The following is a 21699-nucleotide window of genomic DNA, read 5'->3' on the forward strand; positions in this document are numbered from 1 at the left end:
CAGATATCAAAGGGACAGAACCAAGTGTCTGTTTTACAGCGATGTCCGTATTGTAGAGGTAGGGAATGTTTGATTTTTGGCATTTCTGGAACCAAACAAACTGTCCGTAAATATAGAGAGGTGTCCGTATTATAGAGGTGTCTAAAAGTAGAGGTTAGACTGTATGGGACTAATTTTGCATAAATTAGAAAAAATAGTTTTCACTGACCAAAATTTCCATAGCTCATGTTTCATGTCATTCCAATTCTCAAAATACCAGTGCACATGACTTATTTCCATCAAGCAATTGAGAGAGTGAGACATTCTTAAAATGACCTTACTCTATATAATAAGCAAGAAAAATGTTCTTACAATCCCTTTTCATTCAGTACCCTTAACTTGTATAGTTTACCCTATAGTTCCATGAAGCCTATAGTTTATAAGGCCCCGGCCTTAAGCTTTTTAATATGGCTATAAAAGAACCTTTCAATGAAGATTTTAGTTTCTTTTCTTTTCTCCGAAATCCCTGGATCTGAATAGCTACATACATGTACATATAGTTGTCTGTGAATGTGATAAGTGAATGATATTTGTGAATGATATGCCTTTACTTTTGAACAACTCCACCACGGATATAATTTATATGCTGACAATACCACCCTGTCTTTTAAAGCAAACTGGAATAATATCACTTCTTTAACTCAGGCTCTTTCTAATGACTTGGAGAATATTGAGAAATGGTCAACCAAAGCATTAGTTGATTACGGGAAAAAGGTTACAACATAAGCTTTGTGTGGAAAAGAGCAAGCATACAACTACGCCTTAATTAATGCCACAAATATCAACCAAATATCGCATCAATCAATAATCAATCAATCAATCAATCAACCAACTGTATTGGTACATCCAATTAAAATGGGTTTTCACATACCAATTACAATAAAATCTAATATGAAAAATAGAAATCTAAAATAAACATTTGAAAGTGATAAAACATTACCATATTATTTAGAAAATATAAAATATGCATAATTACACCTATTGAGTGTCAATGGCTTAAAAACTTGTCAAGTGCACGTCCTTTAATTGCATTCTTAAAAACATTAAATGACTCTATGTTTGCTAAACTTTCTGGAAGGTCATTCCAGAGCTGAACAGCCCTATATGAGAAAGATCGCTGACCTGTTGCTGATCTAAAAGATGGTATATGAAGTTTATCTTTATTCCTAGTATTTCTAGTACGCACCTGGCTTCTTGTCGAAAACTTATTACACAAGGATGGTGTGGCTAATCCCATTATACATTTGAAAGCCACTAAAATGTCTCTAACCTCCAGTTGCTTAGCAACTGGCAACCAGTGGAGTTCCTTTAACATCGGGGTGATGTGCTCATACTTTCTTGTGCCAGTCACAATTCGTGCCACAAAATTCTGAACTTTTGGAAACCTAGCAATGTTCTTTTTTGTTGTACTAGACCACATGGACAAACAATAGAAAAGCTTGCTGAACACTAATGAATTTATGATGGTCATGAGCGTAGACCTATCAAACAAATGTTTACAAGTTACTGGGTTTATATGTAATCATTGATAAAGATCTTAGCTTTGAAACACACAAATATAGATGAATTATGTACAAGAAACTGTCAAAACGACTTGAAATCTTGAGGCTTATTAGTCCTTATCTCAAGCAAAGCCACAATTCTTATCTAACTCACTGTTGTAAAGCAAGTCATGTTGTACCTACATCCAATCGGGTAATCTTGCAGTACGTCATTGCTAGAAACAGTCTTACAAGATGCAGAAGAAAGCTGCACACATTATATTGGACGCCGAATTTAGGACAACATGCACATTAACAATGTTTAATGAACTTAACTGTATAAAATTCCAAATTTTTATTGGTTGATTGTCTAAACATTCACATAATTATGTATAATTATGAAAAATTTTAGCAGGATTATCGCTTGATATTCAGCGGATCGCATCCCTGGCATTCTTTTGTTTAGTTCAAACATTTCGACAAGCTTAATCTTTATCTTAAACAGCAAAATTGCCCTTGTCTTCGAAACTTTAATGCTAAATTGAACTGCAAATGAAGAATCATTTCGGAGAGTTGGTAGGTTTTTCATTTAGAGCTGCTTTGTGGTTTCGGCGGCTGGTGATTTTTGTTTACACGAAGTTTTCTGAGATCAATGTTATAATTCGACCTTCTTGCTATTTTTACCGTCGAGTGTAACCTAGTGTAGTCACCTCTGTCAATTTAGCCTTCATGTACATCCCACTGGTCCTAGTCATTCCTGTCATTCCAGTCACTCTAGTCACCTCAGCCTCAACCCAGTCATTGCAGTCATTCCAGTCACCCTAGTCTGCATCCTAGTAATACCAGTCCTCCCAGTCACCCTAGTCATCCTAGTCATTGTAGTCTCCCCAGTCACCTCAGTCCTCTCAGGCATATTTATTTGCTTTTCTTTATCATTATAGTTTTTTTATTGTACTACAAATCATTTCAGTACTTTCATTTTGTTTAGTTATGTACATGCGTAGCATCTGAACAGGTTGCTACGCCCCCGAAAAAATTACAACAAGTCTCAAGAAATTATTTCAATGTATGAAGAACAACTGTCAGGAACGATGTAATGTAAAACTTACATTTTGATTCTCTCTTCTCTATGTTACTCTTTAGGGTAACAACTGTCAGCTGTCAGTCTGTTACACTGGAGACTTAAGACTGCAACAAAAAAAAAAGTCATTTAAAGAACTGAAAATCAAGGAGTCACAGCCACGTGTAAGCTATAAAGGGATTGAAAAAGAAGAAGGGAGATAGTGGTGAATGGAATAAGAGAACTGACCAGTCAGCTGAAGTCCTAGACTTCACAACAATAGTCATGTCAAAGGGTTTGACTTCTCCAGCCCAAACCAACACTAAAAAGTAATTATTTAAATGAAGTCTAAATGGCAGTTTAAGAGACTCAGTAAGAATTTAGATCTGTTTAGAGGGTGTTCATTTTAAGTATATAACTCTCTCTCTAGTCTAGGCTGTACTAGCCTTCTTGATGCTATTAACAGCAAACAATGCTTGGAGATTAGGGTTGGACAAAGTTAAAATGATTTACATGTACAGGGTTGTTTGACGAACACTGTCTTAAATCTGTTCTAATAACTGGGCCTTAGAAATAACTGCTTTTTTGCAGACATCTGCAAATGGTTAGATGCTTTAACCGATCTGACTCTTTTTAGGCAAAAATGAACAACTAAGTGGCTAACTAGGTACCTAACAATCTCTGGTAATGACCAGCCCAGGTGTTTATCTTTTCAGAACTATGGAATGGGTAGAGAGGGGAGGGCACCTCACCTTAGACCTTAGAATCTTGCCTGTTTTCATTTTCATTGGGCTGAGGTCTGTGCACAGAAAGACTAGCAAATGAACGAAACAGGAGAACAAAGGAGAAGGAAAGAGGAAATGGAGAAGGGGAGGCATGAGAGGGAGAATATTGGTGAGAGGATAAAACAAGACAGGCATCAAAAGGTATAAGGTTGAGCTAGGATGGATAGAAGTGGTACAGACAATGCAACGTCGACATGAGTGAGGCGGCATTGAACAGTGGGATAATAAAAATGAAACAAGGAAATGGTAAAAAGGTGGTACAGGTGATAATGAATCTAACAAAATAGAAGAAAAATAGAACAAAATGGGCAAACAACAAGGGCAAATAAGTGGTGCATGGAATATGACAATTAAAACAAAATTGAGAAGGGAAACAAGGTAAAATAGAAAGAGGGGAGTACAATGTACTAGTCACAGGAAGATATTAATGGAAACAATTAACAAAGCCAGGAAAGAAGAGCAATAAGGGGGCAGGGGATGCGGAGTGGTATATTAGAGAAAGCAAAGGTTTAACAAGCCGTTGAATGAAAATTAAATGGCTACAAGATAGTGGAAGAGGAACAATGTGAGTGGCATACACAGAGATAAAAGAACAGGCAAAATGAATAATAGAAACAAAAGACACAAAGGGGAGGATGAAGGGAGACAAGGGAGTAGCATAGAGAAAGGGGGCCCTGACACATAAATTCACTGAAATAATAGTAATACAGTGGAAGCTCTCTTCATGGACACTCTCTTAATTGGACAGGCACGGTTCTACTTATGGCCGCCTTTACAAAAATGATGTTTCAACTCCCATAAAAATTCTGTATTTTTACATTCCCATAAGCGGACAATCTCCGTGCCAGGCAGCTGTGGACACTTTTAGGGTGTACGAGTTAGATTTTAACTTTGTTTTAGGCTCCTGTGAGCTGACACTTGAAAATCAATGAAATCTTATTTGCCTCTGAATCTTGCTTTTTAATGCGTCAACTTTATAACACTGTTTGTCACAATGACTATATGTCAGTCTCGGTGTTTTTTTATCTTCACATATACACCCAGAACTTTACACTTCAAAACTCCACTTGAATTTCATGCCTGTGACTGAATTACAACATTGTCAGAACAACAGTATAGCCAAACACACTAACTAACAGTTTTTTTGAATTTTTAACCTGCATAGCAAGCGTTTCCGCACGAGTTCGTCAAGAACGTTGGGACGAGAGCAAAAAAAAGAAGAATGATGGGGGAGGGGGAGGGGAGAGAAGGAAACGCTTGCCTGCAAACTCCACGATTTTGAAAAACTGTGTTTGCCCATGAACGTAGCTTTTGATTGGCGCGTTGCTGGTAGTGTTGATTACCTAGCACTCGAAACATCAATCAAACCAGGTATGTTTTGTTTACCTGCATCGCAGATCTGGTCTGATCGTATCTGTGGTCGCAGATTACAAATGCTTTGGTCTGATATTTATTGGAATCATGTTTGTGCTAAGGTTTATCAGATCTGAGTATCTACGATCAAAAGTATAATTGGAGATCGAGCAGTGGAAACTAGTGAAGGCCAATTTATTGGGAATGACAAGCGTACCTGACTGGAAAAATTGGAGATAGCATGAAATAAATCAGAACATCATTACTAGACACTAGCTAGAGCTGCCATGGACAAGTGATTGGAAATTGAGCAGGATGTATTGAAGAGAACTTTTCGACACTGGCTAGCCTATATAAAGGAGCTGCTCTGCAAAACTTATAGGATAGCCAGCAGAGTGAATTGTTCTGGACAAATCATTTCTTTGTGACGTTTTGATAAGGTTGATAAAGCCACATAACATTTAAAATTTCACTTAACTGAAAAGCCCATCCCTCCCATAGCAAGTGCTGCATTGTTGCGCGAATGCGGTCGCTAAGCTTGAATATTCACGTCGTGTATTAAACCTGGTAGTTTGCGGTCATATCGAAGCGTAAAGGTCAACAGTGGTTGTTGATGAGCGAACAATTATTGTGCAGTTGCAATGGGTTTTGTGGAGCTAGCGAGTAAGAAGCAGGAGCACACGTTACCTGCAGATTAGCTGATGGCAATTTGGAGCAGATTCGTCAATTATTCTCGAATTTATAGCGCTTCGTGTGAAGGCGCGTGGAGATGGTCCGTTTGATTTGTGACGAGCCTTTAATTCTTCTTTAGTGGATAGTACCTACAATTGCAAAACTCAACAAAAGGCCACTTAAACCGGCCAGGAAAGACAAGGATACGTTCAGTTGAAGGTATCTTAGCTTTGTTTTGTTATATTTTGACTTTTGGACTATTTTAGTTCATGGGAGTTTCAACGACTCATCGCATTAATTTGTCCATGCAAATATTAATATATTCATTCAATGACACATACTACGTCTGGGCCGCCTGTGCTGAGAAACGTTCTTGTAGGCGGCCAGCTTCAGAAACCAAAACCTTTTTCATGTCCCAAGGGCGTCCCCATAGAGCTTCCACTGTAGTGATAGTAATGGCAACAAACAAAGAAAGGGAACAAGAGGGGAGAAGGAGAAGTGAGAAGTAAGAGAATATTAGTGAATGGAAAAATGGAAACAAAATACAAATTAAAGCAGAGAAGTTGACACATCTCTGCTTTTTGACAGATCTCACCAACAGGTCCATATTACAGTCAAACCTCTATTAAGCAGTCACCCTTAATTAGCCAGGTGACCACTTCATAGAGGTTTACTAAAATTAAGCCATAATGTGGCAGAAATTGACCTAGAGGGCAAAATTGATCACTCTTTTTACAACAACAGTGACAGCTCTAAATTTCCTTGTAAGCTTAAACCGTTACATCTCACCTGTACTTTGATTAAAATTCTCCATGCAGTGCAAGATCAGTGTTTTGTCACAGACTTGATCCTTTTTGTTCAAAATAAAGTACTTTCTTTTCATCACAGTTAAATGATCCACAAGTTAATAAACCACTGAACTGAAAGACCAATCCGCCTTCTTGCAGAATCCTTGCGCATTCCCTTATTCAATTTGAAGTTGAACAAAGGCGCAAAAAGGCGCCATCATCAGGCGCCATCTTGGTTTCCCCTGGTCCCAAGCTCCACTCGGTCGAAACTTGAGGAGATGGGAGGGGTGAGGTGACACGGTGAGGAGTTGCCAAGAAAAGTGAACAGTATTACAGAGGTGTAACAGCCTCCTTTACAGTCGATTTACCGGATTTAAAGATTTTCATTTATTTTTTTTCTTATCCCAGGTATGGAAAAACATAAAACTGGCATGTTACTACACAGGCATCCCAAGTCTATTCAATGTTGAAAGCAAGAACCAACATTACAAAAAAGAAGGACAAAACCTATTAAAGGATCTAATCAGCTATAAGTTAAAATATTGAACAAACGAAACAAGGCTGATTTTACATCCGGGAATATATATTTTTTGTTCAGGGGCGGATCTAGGGGGGGGGGAGGGTGCAGGGGGTGCGCACCCCCCCCCCCCCCCCCCCCGAGATGACCTGCGGTTTTCTAATACAACTGGTATTCTGCCAAAAAAAAAACTATGTGGTTTATTGGTGTTGAAGTACAGCAAGAGACGAGTGCACCCTCTCCTAAAAAAAATCCTGGATCCGCCCCTGTTGTTACCAATATTTCGGAAGGCAGGGCCTTCCTTCTTCAGGCCTAGGGTCTTACATACAATGATACGGGTTAAGCTTAGACGTTACAATTTAAAATAAAGGATAACGTGCAATATGGTACTAAAATAACATATGAAAATTTAAATAAGGAAACAGTGAACGTTGAAAGTATATGAAAACAAAAACAGTTGAATACGGGATATGAAAGAAATTTGAAATGTAAAAATAGTGTAAATACTCAAATGGAAGAAATAAAGAGTGTATTACATTTCATCATTCAAATGATCACTAATGGTTCAAGAGTTTTGCCTCTCTCGCTCGATGAGGTATGCTGCTCTAGCTTTTCGCACACTTTCTCTATTAGATTTAATGAGTTCTAGTGGAATAAGTGTGATGTCGTCAGCGGAGTGGTCATCAGTGAGAAAATGTTTTGAGACTGTGGTGGGTTTGGAGATATTAGATGGGTTGTCAACACGAAGTGGCGGCTCCAGTGGAGGGCCCCCCCCCTTATTTTAAGACAAAACTGAGGCCCGAAGGGCCGAAAAAAAATTTTGGAGACCGCCCCCCCACCCCCATTATCTAAGGGTCTGGATGACCGGGGTCCCACCCCCTTACCTCGACTGGATCTGGCACTAGTCTGCGGTGTCCGTTGAAACGGTCTTTAGCTCGTCGTTTAAGTCAAGTCAAGTCAAGTCAATTTTTATTTAAACTCACACAGAATATTAATTAACACAAATCAGTGCTTATAAATATAAAAATAAAAGATTGTGAAGAAGGAAAAGAAATTGTTCAATTTTAGTTTCATTGTGCATAGCCTGCGTGTCCCTAATCCCTCTCCCTTTTTCCCCTCCTCCCCATCTCCCTTTCTACGCCTGCTAGCCTGCAGGCTAATTGTGCAGAGTTTGGGACACCTCAATAGTTCGTAGAACTAACCGAGTAGGTGACCCAAAACCAGACTACGAGTGGAATGAATGTAGTGACAAAATAGTTGTTTTAGATAAAAAGTATTACTTCATCAATTAAATAGTAATTGATGATAATCTAATCACAAAACTTCAGGAATTAATAACGGTATTACGATCATCAATCATAGAATTCCTGATATTTTGACCTGAAAACTAGAAAACGGCCTGATTTTCTTAACATCAATAGGTAAAGAATTCCAAAGGTTGGTACCAGCGTAACAATACCATCTTCACCGATGTGCTGTTTAAAGCAGTGGTTGCATTGTACCATGTAAATGACATTTTTAGAGTTACAGTCGATGTGATGGGTGATAGGACAAGAAACCAGAAATTTAGTTAGCAACTATTAAAATTTGAGTAGCAACTTTTGGCATTCTAGTGAGCAACTTTCCAGCACTTTACGAGCACAACTGGGACAGGTCAAGATCTTTCTGCGCGCTTGTGAAGCATTAACGCTAACCAAGAAGCAGTTTAAGACTGTCAGTTAGTGCGGGCAAGAGACTATAAAGGGGACAGAGAGGGCATCCTCCATATACACCCTATTCCATAGGTAATTCGTCTCGAGTTATTTTTACCTCGCGCGAGGCGTGGATGTTTCGTGGAGGTTTCGCATGACCAAACGCCGTGCAAAACATGTCGGGCGAGAGGCAATGAAAGCGTAAAAAGATCGAGAGCATTCCTGAATATTGAAGCGAAATGAGTCGGCGCTCACCTTGGAAAAAGGAATCGCTGGACTCTTTGACAACCCGTGAAATCAGTTTAACTCGAAGTTGTCGTAACCTCAGTGCTTTAATAAAATGAGAAATTTCGTCGGTCTATTGAAACCGGTCGTTTGTACAATTAGGGAGTTTAAGATCCAACGACGCGGACGACAACTAGAACGTCAAAAAAACAATAGGTTTAATTAGCAAAACAACAACTTCGCACGTGCAACACACTTTTTTGTTCATTTCTTTCCCGTTTTTGCACGACTACGACGTGAAAATGCCTAATTTCGCGTTTTATGGAGGACGTAAATAAGCAACGACGAAATTTTATTTCTCTTTCTGAGCTTGAATATAGTCCCTTGAAATTCAGCTTTAGGAGGGTTCGCCTACAATTGACAAAGTAAGTGGGTAGGAATAATCGCTATAAAGACTGAAAAAAATAAACATCAAACCAGAAATTGCTCTCTTCAAACTGTAAATTGTAAATGATCCTGAGAGAATATTCAGTGTGTTAAGGATTTCCCTGCTCTACTGTTAGCTCTATACAAGAGAGGAAGGGCGATTCTTTTTTAATTTCGGTTTCGCTGACACAGCTTTCGCAGAAATCTCGCTGTAGTCGTTTTCGTCGACAAAAGGAATAGCAAAATCGCTCTCCGCGTCTTCCCCCATTTTGTTCTGCGTCATTTCGTGAAGGACGCGTGGCTCTCAGCGTGGGTCATCCACGCGGAACACATTCGCGCAATGTGATTGGCTGTTGTCTAATCCCCCTTGAGATCTGTGGTGTTAAAAATAACTCGAGACGAATTACCTATGGAATAGGGTGTATATGGGGGATGCCCTCTCTGTCCCCTTTATAGTCCCTTGGTGCGGGTCTATATTACATACTATGCAACTTGTTATGAAGGAAGGTCGAGAAACGAGAGAAAGGCCTCGGCAAAGCTTGGTACAAAAGACTTTTAAAGGCTACCCCTAGCAGACCCCTAGAGTTGGTCGTAGGTTACGAATAGTCCCGCCCATTTTTCCTCGGGAATAGTAGGGAGAGCGAAACGCGAGCGAGAAGGAAAATCACCCCACGCTAGAATGGCGAGACGCGAACCCCGCCGCGTCTCGCGTTTCTCGCGTGGGGTGATTTTCCTTCGCGCTCGCGTTTGGTTCGCTTTACTATCCCTGAGGAAAAAACCACTCGTAGTCTAAGTTGGTCCCTGCTTTTGTTTACGGCCAGGTGAGGAAGCCTCTAGGGAATTGTTGGGTTTCACGTTTCGCGTTTCGCGTTTCGCGTTTCACGTTTCGCGTAATAAACTTCTGAAGAGTCAGATCAAATAAACAAAAACACGCGTTTGTACTTCTTTTATTAGTTGACTCTCTAAAAAACGAATATCCTTCTGAGAAGGACACATACTATCTTTTGTTTTAACAGATTTCCTTGTTTTCATAAATATGCGGACCACTCCACCATAACTGCACCTGTGTGGAGGGACACGGACTGTTCGAGCGAGTTAGTGATGCAGTTATTAGAATGGTCAAAATTTATTTATTTATTTTATAAAAAACAACTGTATGACCTGTATCCTAGTAAGTGTAAAGAACTTGCCTTTATGAAAAAAGGCAATGCACAGATCTTTGATTGAGTAGCTGGAATACCTCAGGTCAAGGATCTTGTTTTACTGGGTGTTACTTTTCAGTCCGATACCAGATTTAATATTCATGTAAAAAATAAACTCAAAAAAGCAAACAAGTCTCTCCACGTGCTCAGGGCGCTTAGAAGAAAGGGGTACAATCAGAAAAAAATTGTTTACCTATTCAATTCTATTGTACTACCTAACATGTCATATGGGCTTGCGGTGTATAGAGTGGCTGAAGCTGAACTAACAATTGCAACGATCCAGCGTTTTTTGGATAGATATAAGAGGCGTAGGTACATCTCGCATAGCATTGATATACACGATCTTTTAGAAAGAAAAAGATAAAAAAATACGCATTAAGAGGACCATACGCTTTATGACATGTTGTCAGAGGTTAAGAACACTAGCCTGTTCCACCTTAGACGAAAATCAACAGTGAAACTTTAAGTAAACACGAAGCGTTGTATGTGATCTTTTGTAAACCGCCTAATTTTTAAATACGAGTTAGTTCTTTAATTTTATTAGATCTTAATTGCCAGTTCATGTACCTTAGCTTGCTTTTTACATTAACCATGAGTAACAATTTTGTAACACTGGGATAAGTATGTTTATCTTATCATGAATAAAGACCTCTTATTATTATTTCCTGTTAAAGGAGTTTCTTTTAGTGAGGGTTATATATTTTCATTTTTTAAATTCTTTGCGGTCGTTGTTACTTTGGCCTTCGCAAGAAACTCCTTTTGAGGGTGGGACATTTTCGCTTTTTTGTCTCTTTTCACAAAAGGGTGAAACAATATTCGTTACATAAGCAATATGCTTCTTCTAACATCTAACATTCAACCGCTTCTTCGCTTCTTCTTGTGTGTAATGCGTTCTGTATGCTCCTGCATTATGCTGTAAGTCTTGGATGTTTTTGTTCTTCTTCACTTACCCTTCTTGTATGCTTCTGATTTATTTATTTCATTTTTACTTATTTTTTATATTTGCTGTTTATTATTTTCTATTTTGGCATGCTTGCATGCTTTGTTTGTGAGTCAAGGTACTTTAATTCTCAGTTAATGGCATGTAATAGTTATTGAGTGAAGCCAGTGGAGCCCATAAATCCTTTGTTATATGTTTTTAAGGACAACAACAACAACACTCAATAGCCTTCCTAATGTTTTGTTCTCACCGTCCAATTTAAAAGTGGCATTCATTGATTTATCCTGAGACAATTTGTAAACAAAAAACAAAGAATCATGCACCGTCATGAAGCTGGTAACTTTAAAAGCAGCCTGACTATTGTTTTGATCCTTGATGTTTGCTAACAGTTCATAACCTCCTTTATACTATAATTTTAATATATTTTATAATATTTTTAATATATTATATTTAAAAATACAAGCGACTGACCCGAAAACCTCCTGCATCGTTATAAGCTCTAGGCATTAATTTTCATGTTTTTCTTCACCTTGAAAATTATCAAAAAACGGAAACATGTTAAGTTAAAATGTTTATACATTGTAACTAAAAAAGATAAGAGACATGAAAATAAAAGTTCTTTTTCGTGTTGAGACCTTTTGCAACCCTATAATGTAGCAGAACGACGCGCGTTGTTGGTTTTTGGTGATAAGTTTCTGATCTTTCGTTACCCCCTGATTCCCTGAGTCTCTGATTAGGCTTCCTCGGGTTGAATTTTTTGGATGACCCAGAGTTTCTTGGCAACGAAAGAGTTTCATAAAATCGGATTTACGTATGAACTACTCTCTCTCGCACGTAAATTACTCAGTGTTGTATCAACCATGAAATTTAGTAAACAAGTTCAACATATTACTTGATTTCATTAGGAAAGACTATTCTTTTGCTCTCAAAGATATTCCTCACAGCGAAAGTCACTAAACAATGGTTTTCCTCCTCTAGCTTTGATAAATATTTGTGCATTTAAAATGTGGATAAGATCACGCACTTGTGACGTAAGATGTTCATTAAAGTCACGTGGTTTTGCCAGCGTAATAAATACTCGTAGCAGGTTGTATTTTGTAGCATTTATATTTGGGTTTTACCACTTGGAAGTTCGTGAAAATGATTAAGAACGGAAAAAATTGTGCTGATCGAGTAGACTCGTATGTTTTGCAGTATAGATTGGACAGGGCTGAAGTGGTGGGTATGCTTTAAACAGTTACAAGAGATTATTGTAGCCGTTGAATTTTCCCGCGATATTGCCGAAGCATGGCTTTGTTTACCATTTTTGCCTTGCGGTCGGTTGTGTTGTTTCAGTTTTTATGTGCTTCGTTTTCAGCAAACTAGTAAGTTTAAGCCTTTAACTTGTATCTATTCAATGAGTTCGGAGTTACAAACCATTTCCGTCTGATTGCTCTCTGTGTTTCATTTGTAAGTTTCAACCGGCCCGCCAGCAGAGCGAAAGTAATACGGAATGTACTTTGACCGACCTTTTTATTGCCTAAAATTGGCTGCGAAATTCGTTTCAGTTGTGTTGAAATTGACGAAATTGTTTTTTTTGGGCTAGTTTGTAAGTTTCAGTTCTAGTATCACTGAGAAAAGGTTAAAGGGACGTCTTAAAACACGAGGGAAAAGCCATTGTAGCTACGACCTCCCCGACCTACACGTGTGGTTGTTAATTTCGTTAGTTAACTTGTACAGATTATTTAAAACTAAGTCGCTTTTAACAGTGTTTATTACACTTAACGTTTAGATTGGAAAGGATGTAGAAGTTGGGAATCTTCGTGAGATCACTGTTGTTTGTTTTCACCTATCATTCGCCAGATTCGCGGTTGTTTCCGTGTTACTGTTTAAGTAAATTTGCGGTTAGGCTTGTAGGACAAATGTGAGTTTTTTTTTCATCGTATTTCGACAGATGACGTTCGATTCGGCGAACAGTTTCTCACCAAATTCAATAACTAGATTTTAAACATAACACTTTAATAACACGCTGTAACATTTGTGTGACGCAAGATCTTTTTTATATCTTATTGCGTGGGCGAAGTGTGGGATGGGCAGGGGTGGACAAAGGGTTTGCAAGGGCAGTGAAGGGCAACTTCATTGTTTCGCACTTCCTGTTTTGAAAGTCCTACACGGACATTTTTTTCACACATAATGATTACGTTGACCTCTTGATATCCAAGTTACTTGAATGTTTTGTTGTTTTTCTTTTCCAACTGTTAGCTTGCTTTTACATTATTACATAATGTGCACATATTCATGTGATTCATGAAGTTTTTGATGTAACAATATTTCTTAATTTATTTCCTTTTCTTTTCTTGTCTCAAGTATATAAAATAATATTGTGGTTCAGTTTTATCCTTGGTTGAAATTTCTTACCTTCCTTTGTTTTTTTTTTTAACCAAAGAAAAAAAAAATTAACATATTCATGTCTGTTTTAATAAGTCAGTATGTCGTGCTGTTATAGTGTTGTTTTTAAGTCTTACATTATGCTTTAATGATTAACAATTAAGTGTAAATCAACCTCTCATATGCATCCATCACAACTTGAAGAGAGCAACGTAATTTGCTATCAGGCTTATATCTTTAAATTATAAGGAATTTAAATAAATTTGTACAAGTAAAGCAGAAGTTAGAGTTGAGCTGAAGTTAATGTAAATGTGTCTTTCTTTCATTGAAGATCAAAAGTGTTGGTCCTAAACTTGTACCATTCCTGAAGACAGTGTGTGTATACTTTGTGGCCTGGGTTCCCGAGTCTGAAAAACCAACAGTCTTCGCTGCGCTGCTCAAAATCTTACCAATCCTATGTCTGTGTGGTTTTGTCAGCCTTCAGGGAATAAGCCTGGAAAAGCAGCATGATTACAGCCGACGAATACTTCTGGGACTTATTTTTTCAGGGATCGGCGATATCTTCCTTGTGTGGAAAAACACATATTTTATCCATGGGATGATAGCATTTGGTATTGCACATATTTTGTACATAAGAGCATTTGGATTCCAGCCTTTCCAGCTCCGTAAATTGCCTGGGTTACTGTTGTGTTTGTTTCCAGGCCTCTTCATGTACTATGTATGCTACCCTGGCCTAAAAGGAAAACTTGTGATTGCTGTATTAATCTATGGTGTTGTTATCACCGGAATGCTATGGCGGGCAATTACCTCCGTGCAAAATCAGATTGAGGAAAATGGCTTATGTCGCTGGACCAAGATGAGTGCTTGCTTTGGTGCTACAATGTTCTATATTTCAGATAACCTCATTGCTTTGAACAAATTCTGTTTCCCCATACCGTACGCGAGAGCTCTGATCATGAGTACATACTATGCTGGACAGATGGGTATTGCGGTTTCAGCTTTTAACATTGAAGAGGAATACAATCTTAGAATGAAAAGCTGTAAAAAGCATGATTAATCACCAAACAACAGAATTTAAACTATGTATCCCATATCACAGAACCTTTTCAATTGTTGAAATGGTTCAATTTGCTTATTTTTAGTTCTAGGTAGTATCTATTAAATATTTCTTACGGTAAAATTTTGATCAGTCCCCTTCTTTATTTATAAAACAATGGGCATATATTGTGGACTGTGATTGGTCAAAAGCCTACTTTTATTATTAATACACATTTTATGAGTAAACTCATAAAATAACAAACCTTCCTATAACAACAATATAAAGAATAATTCCAACTTTTGTTCATTAAAGTTTGTATTAAAGTTTATTGTAACCCACTTGACAATGGTGATGTTAGTTTTTCCCTTGTTCCAAAACGCTTTGTGGTTTTATTATGCCAGGAAACCAATAGAAACTTTGGACCTTTGTTCAAACAATGAGTCCATTCTCCATTCCACAAAATAAAACAAAAATTATATAATAATATTCACCACTGTCGATGTTGGTTACGTACCGTAAACTTCTGAAAATAAGCCCCAGGGCTTATATTCGGAGGGGCTTATCTACAGAGGGAAATTTGTGTTTCAAAATCAATTGGGCTAGCCTTATAGTTTGAAGTAAAGTTACCATTTTGCTTTGTTTTACTTTGTATTTGAGGGCAAGCCACCTGGGGGCTCGGGGGCTTATATTTGGAAGGGCGATTTAACGGAGGGCTTTTTGCGTTACCGGTTTGGGTGGCTTATATTTGGAGGGGCTTATACATGGACGGGCTTATTTTCGGAATTTTTGCGGTATTTAAGTTATGTAATACAACATGGTGTATATACAGATGTATCATAGGGCGACAAGAGTTCACACTGAGCAGTAATCTTCAGTGTCAAGTGTGTGTGTTTTTGCTGCTCAGAGCTTTGTTGGTTTTTGTTTAGAACATTAGTGGGTCTCTGCAATATATACATAATAGTTTCTAGCAAAAAGAGCTTATGGCCAATTTTTTAAAAACTTTTTGGGAGTGTCAACAGGGTTGGTTTATGTAATCTATCAACGAGAATAAAATAGTCTCTGCTGAGTATTGTATTTTAAATTTGGTTGGGTTATTTTATTAGTCTTTGTACAGATTTCTGAGAAGGTACTTTTTCAAGATCATGCAGTATGCAAAGTTTTTCTGGAATATAATCATTCATTATTTTTCCTGGTGTTGTTATTTTGAAATTATTCCAGTTTGCTATTTTTAAATAATATTAAAAACAAGTGTGAAAATGCATCCTATTGTATTTTGCTCTATTTCTAGACTACTGATGTTGTACATGTATGTTATATTTATCTCGATGACATTCTGTTCATTATTTTATTTACTTATTTGAAATAAAATTGGTTTAAATGAAAAAGATAATGTTGAATTTTTTGTTTTATATGCATTGCAGCATGGTTCTTAACACTCTTCTCAATTTCACTCAACCTATCCTGTCCAGGAAACTGCTTCTCAATACTTTACAGTCAATATCTATAGGAATAGTAGCATGGGACCTCGCTAACAAATTCATCATATCATCGGCAAATGTCTAAGCCAAACTTTTCTAGTATCACTCCCCCAAAAGAGATGTTGAACACAAAGCGAAATATTCCAACATTGCTCACTAGTGAATGGAAAAACTTAAAAGCAGAAAAAGTAACAAGAAGTAAGGTTTGATAGAAATATTAGCCTTGAATTGATGTGAATATAGCTAACAAACTAATACTCGAAACATGATTCAAAGGGCATAAAAAATAGAGTCATACCCCTCTTAAGTGAATACCCAAAATGCAAATCGTGTGGTTAGTTAGTAGGGTGGATTTAGGGGTTTAGGGGTAACCCAAGGAGACTGTGGCGGCCCCTTTTTCTTTGAAATTTTGTATTATTTTCACAGAGTTCTGAGAAGAATAAAAATTATCTATATAGCTGGCAAGTGGGCAAGTTGTCCAGGCCACCCCTTTCCAAACCCCTTTTTGAACATTCTGGACCTGCCCCTGCAGATCTAGAGGGTCTCTGATGGGACTGCTGTAGCCGATCCCATGTCTACATCTTTGATGCAAGTCAGTGCGTACCATATCTGAGTTACAACATCAGGGAGAACCATGTTACTAAAAATCCCTGATGAACATTGGATATGGCTATAAGGACTTCAGCACCAGAAGAGTTCACATGCATTTGACAAAGTAAGCGAGTTGGAAGTGGCGTTTTCGTGGCCGTTGCTGTCATGGTATCTTAAAATCCATGCTGGGCCATCATGGTGGTCATCATTGAGGTCATTATGGTTTTGTTATTACTGTTGTGGTTATCCTGGTCATCATTTTAATTTTTGTGGTTACCATTGTCTTTGTGGTTGCTACTGCAGTCGCAGTGGTCAGTGTGGTCACAGATGTGATTGTTTTGGTCATGGTGGACAATTGTTTGTGTGAATCATTATCGGTAATATCAATGTGGACACCATTGCGGTGTGGTTGTTGCTAATAAGATGATTATAAACAAAGGACTTATTGACGAGATCAAGCAATACTAACTACGAGAAAACGACTGGATGAACTGACAATTTGACTAACAATAGACGACTGTTTAACTGTGAAAATAGACGGATCGAAACGCACCAATCACTGATTACGAGTCTTCATAGCCAATAACATCACGGCTTAACTGATAGACGACCAATAACATCGCGATGTAATTGACCAATCAGATCAATAACCAGAGTATAATACCATCAACTGACCTGATACAACTCACTTTGACTCTGAAGATGACTACCGCACAGGTTGTCGAAACGTCAGTCACTGTCAACAACAACAGTCCTATTCAGGACTACGTTCACCCGGACGATCAAACTCAACCTACTTTTGAAGATGATTATTGTTGCTGTCATGGTAGTGGTTCTCCTAGTCCTTGCGGTTGCTGCCATGGATGATGTGTTTGCCAGCGACTGTTCTGATTATTCTGGTTACTGTTGAGGTCATCGTAGTTGCCATCATGGTCCTTGTGGTAACTGTCACAGCTCTGTTGGCTATCCTAGTCATTACAGCCACTACTGAGGTCATTGTGCTCATCCTGGTTATTGAGGTCATTGCAATGGCTGTCTTGATGATCACTTTCATGACCCGTGTTGCCATTGCCACAGTCATCAAGGTTGTGGTGGTGGTCATCATGGTTGTCATGGTCACTGACTTTGAGGTTGCTCTCATTGTGGTCAGCCTGGTCCTTGTGGAACCTGTTGTGGTCGATGTGGTTGCTGTAATGGTCATTGTGGTTTTTGTTGTGGTCATTACAGCTGCCATCTTGGTTGTCGTGGACATAGTGGTCACCATTGTGAACATCATGGCTATTGTGATCACTCTTGTGGCCCTTGTTGTGACTTGCATTTTCACTGTTGTGGTCATTAAGCCATACAGTAATAACTTTGGTGTTTGGTATGGCAGTGGCCTACGAGAAATGGTCACACATGAATGTGTGACAGTAGCATCCATGAAGGGCAAAAAAGATCATGGTAAATGCTGCTGAAAAACAACAGTGACCGCATTGGGATCAATAATTTCTGACAAAAAAGCAAACAACCCATTTTGACCAAGAGTGTTTATTAAAGACTACTGCTGTGAAATATATTTACAGGGGTTAAGAGATAGTTTTAACAAAGTCTGTAGAAGTCTTCCATTTGCCAGGAGGGAAGCATATTCTATGCATCATCAGCGTTGTATAACATTTTCCACATACCAATTCTCTATACAACTCTCCATACCTTTCCTTAAAGGATTACATTAGTTGGGAGAATTTGTTTAAAGATAAATGCATTTTCCGTTAGGAGATCAACTTGATTATAAAACTGATACTGAAGCTATGAATATATGGAAATCGTATATGAGAAATGCGGGGTGAAGATTTCACCAAAAGAAGGAGATCATCGCAGTTATAGACGCAACTTATAGTCGCGAAAAGAAAGTCTGAAAAAAAAAATTCAGGCTTTCTTTTCGCAACTGCAAAAGTTGCGTCTACACCTGCGATGATCTTTTTTCGTATAAATAACTGATTCTGTTAAGAGCAAATTGTGGTTTGTCACTATTGGGACAACAAGGATTAAAGGTTCAGTGCCTTAGTATGATTCAAACTCCAAGATCAGAGAGGAAATTGTTAGTTATTGTCAAAGGAATGCCGATCATTAAATTGGGGTTGTCAAAATTGCTCACATCAAATGTTCATCAAAAACGGTCTTGCCCTCAGACTGCAGAAGGGGGCTGATGTGAAAAAGACTAAGTCAGAGGGACACTAAGGGCCAAATATTTAAACGAAGTCTAACTTAAGCCGCGGTTTAATGAACCTTTGAACCTCCAGGCTCCGGTTGTTCAAACGTTGGATAGCGCTATCCACCGGAAAAATCACAATAAATGATGTTTAGATAAAATCGTTGCGCAAATTGAAAATGACTTAGAACTACGTTTAAATATTTTGCCCTAAGTGACTACAAATACCGACTAGATACCTCTTTGTATTCTAGTAACCGTACGGAGTTATAATGACACCTCAGATGTTAAAACAGAGATCAATATCGCTAATTGCAATCCTGGGTAAGGATGTCACCACTTTAAAGTCTAAAGCGTAAAGGGCCAATATTTTTTATTACACCTTGGTGGCGTCTGTGCAATTATAACGGTCAATTCTTGATTTTTTGTCCTTAATGTTGTTGTTGTTGTTTTTTTAGAGAGTGACACTGGCCTTCTTCATAAACCTCTTCCTTGAGCAAGCGCTAAGTCCTGGAAACTACTTGTTAGTCCTCATCTTCAGACTCGGATCTGCGGAAAGACACGACAAAGTTAAAGCACGCATCCATGGTTAACGGTCGTTTCAATACAAAGTCACTTCGAAACAAGTCGTTTCGATAGAAGTTTATTCAGTCGAGGTGTAAACAGTTTCACGCACTTGGCTTAAAGTACGAAGAATATTCACCCCAAATGTTTTTATGTCCGTGCAAACTATACTTGAAGTGATCGAAATTTTTATGTAATTTCAGTGCTTGAGGTCGTATCGAAAACGACCGGTTTCCGCATGAATCAGTTAATCAAGTAATCCCCCAGGGATTGCGCCAAAACATGAGGTGTTATCTGGCGTCATTCAGAGTAACAGAAAAATGTTCCTAACCACTTTCCTTCGGACAAGCACTGTATTGAATTTGGTTGTCCGAAACCCAAGAGTTCTTGTCCAAAAAGTTTAGCTCGAAACCCAAAAACAATCGGGCATTTAATGTTTTTAAAATCACATTATTACCCTTGTAAATTGTTTTTGACTTAAACCTAAAACGGAGCTCGTAAAAACAAATGAAATGATAGTGGAATGAAGAAGTTAAAAGGAATATTTAACCCTATTTTGTCTAGTATGAGGTTTGCTTTTATGACTTTTAAGATGAATTTTAATTCTACTGCAATTTAAAGACAATTTTCAACTGTTTCTTTCTTTTTTTTAAAATTAAAAATGTGCTTGTCCCACGGACAAGTCATGTCAAAGGTTTACATGTCCGAACTAAATTTCTACCTGTCCTGGACAATCGGACATAGGTTTGGGCGCACCCTGAGTCATTCCGAAAAACGTGCTGTCGAACGCCTACTTAAAAGGAGAAAACAAAATTGTACTCACGAGCTAATAAGTTTTTTGCTTTTCTTTTTAGGTGTCTCTTGACTTGTGGATGGCTGCTGATCATCATCATTATCATCTTGTGGTTTTTCTTCCTCCTCATCATTGATGTTTTCATCATCATCATCATCGTCGTCGTCACTCGACAGTAATCGTTTCCTTCCACTTTGTGGTTTTTCTTCTGCTTCTTCGTTACTGTCTTCCTTCTCTTCTTTTTCAATTTCCTCTTCATTCTCGCTTTTTCCTGCGTCAGATTTGCCACTCATGTCTTCGTCATCACTTCCCCTATGGAAGGTAAGAAGAACCGCGCTTGTTTGCCGTATACTCACTTTTAAAAAAAAACCGTGTTTTGGACCTGATGTCACAAATCTGTAGATGCCAGTCTGGCTGACCATACAGCAAAGAACACCCCTCCAATTAAAGAGAACGTTTATTTCTCTATTTCTGTCATCCATAACTGTAACTATTATTCTTTTTGTTTCACGGGGAATCAAATTTCATCTGTGGAGGCCTCTGTGGCCGAGCGGTTCCGGATCTGGAGGTCCGGGTTCAAGCCTCGCCCATCACGTTAGTTCAGTAGACAGGGAAACTTACTCCATTTTGTCTCTCTTCACCCAGGTGTATAAAAGATAACCGGCAACATACGCCTGGGGGTAACCCTGCGATGGACTAGAAACCTGTCCAGGGAGTGGGGGAGGGGTACCAATACTCCTAGACATGAACCGGTATTAGCTCCGGCCTTTTGGGCCTTTTGCTCGTGTGCGCCTTTACCTTTTTAAAGTTTTATCTGTTTCACTGTGGAAAGGTTACCGTTTATACATGCTCGAGTGTATTTAAGCAAAACACTTTCTTGTGAAATATTCCGTTTACTCGGACTGTAAGTACTTACATGTCAGCGATCTTGAGTTTCTCGGCCTCTGAATCTGACGAGTCCTCTGAAGAAGAAACGAACGCTTTGGATTTTACTTTAAGTCGCTGTTTTGCCCCCAGCTTCTCCTCGGCAGGTTTCTTCTCTTTTGGTTCAGTTTTCTGCTTACGGCTTCTGCAACAAAATATGATACATCATGGATTGTTACCAGTTAGTGTGGCTTGGTGGTAGTAAAAAATGGAATTTTGAACAAACCCTCGACATTAGAAATGTTAGGAGTCTAAACAGAACAACATGGAGAATACCAGTATTTCCTAAGTAGGTTGAGTATGATCGTCCGGGTGAACGTAGTCCTGAATAGGACTGTTGTTGTTGACAGTGACTGACGTTTCGGAGTCAAAGTTGCTACGATTTAAAAAATTGAACGATCACTTTGTTTAAAGGGCCTATGTCATGCTATTTGCTATCTTTTTCAAAAGCTAAAACGTTTTTCGTATCAACTGAATTTCACAAAAAATGACCCAGCTTCGTTTTTTAAGACTATATTTTGCCACTGAACTGTCTCCTGTCATCTGTTGGTAAGGATCGCAAAGATGGACATT

General features: G+C 38.4%; 2 protein-coding genes across 3 annotated transcripts in view; one reads left to right on the plus strand and one right to left on the minus strand.

Annotated features, from left to right (window-relative positions):
• Positions 1–12260: 12260 nt before the first annotated feature.
• LOC140941299 (lysoplasmalogenase TMEM86A-like) lies at positions 12261–15948 on the plus strand. The gene is made up of 2 exons (XM_073390280.1): positions 12261–12397; positions 13878–15948. The coding sequence occupies exons 1-2, from the start codon at positions 12320–12322 to the stop codon at positions 14601–14603; spliced, it is 804 nt and encodes a 267-aa protein (XP_073246381.1). The 5' UTR covers positions 12261–12319; the 3' UTR covers positions 14604–15948.
• Positions 15949–19307: 3359 nt separating this feature from the next.
• LOC140940645 (RNA polymerase-associated protein CTR9 homolog) overlaps positions 19308–21699 on the minus strand; it is a 40260-nt gene continuing 37868 nt past the window's right edge. For both annotated transcript variants that reach the window (XM_073389636.1, XM_073389635.1), the window contains 3 exons: positions 21119–21271; positions 20233–20514; positions 19308–19394 (listed from right to left, as the gene is read on the minus strand). In XM_073389636.1, coding sequence (XP_073245737.1) covers positions 19370–19394; positions 20233–20514; positions 21119–21271 — 460 coding nt within the window. In that variant the 3' untranslated portion in view covers positions 19308–19369. The remainder of the gene's footprint in view (positions 19395–20232; positions 20515–21118; positions 21272–21699) is intronic.

This window comes from Porites lutea, chromosome 6 (genome assembly GCF_958299795.1).
Source record: "Porites lutea chromosome 6, jaPorLute2.1, whole genome shotgun sequence".
Lineage (NCBI taxonomy): Eukaryota > Metazoa > Cnidaria > Anthozoa > Scleractinia > Poritidae > Porites > Porites lutea.

What these genes read in the sequence shown, in the direction of transcription:
- LOC140941299 (XM_073390280.1), top strand. Translation starts at nt 12,320, where the DNA reads ATGATTAAGAACGGAAAAAATTGTGCTGATCGAGTAGACTCGTATGTT. An exon ending in GATTGGACAGGGCTGAAGTG is followed by an intron (nt 12,398 to 13,877) that starts GTGGGTATGCTT and finishes CTTTCATTGAAG; the next exon opens with ATCAAAAGTGTTGGTCCTAA.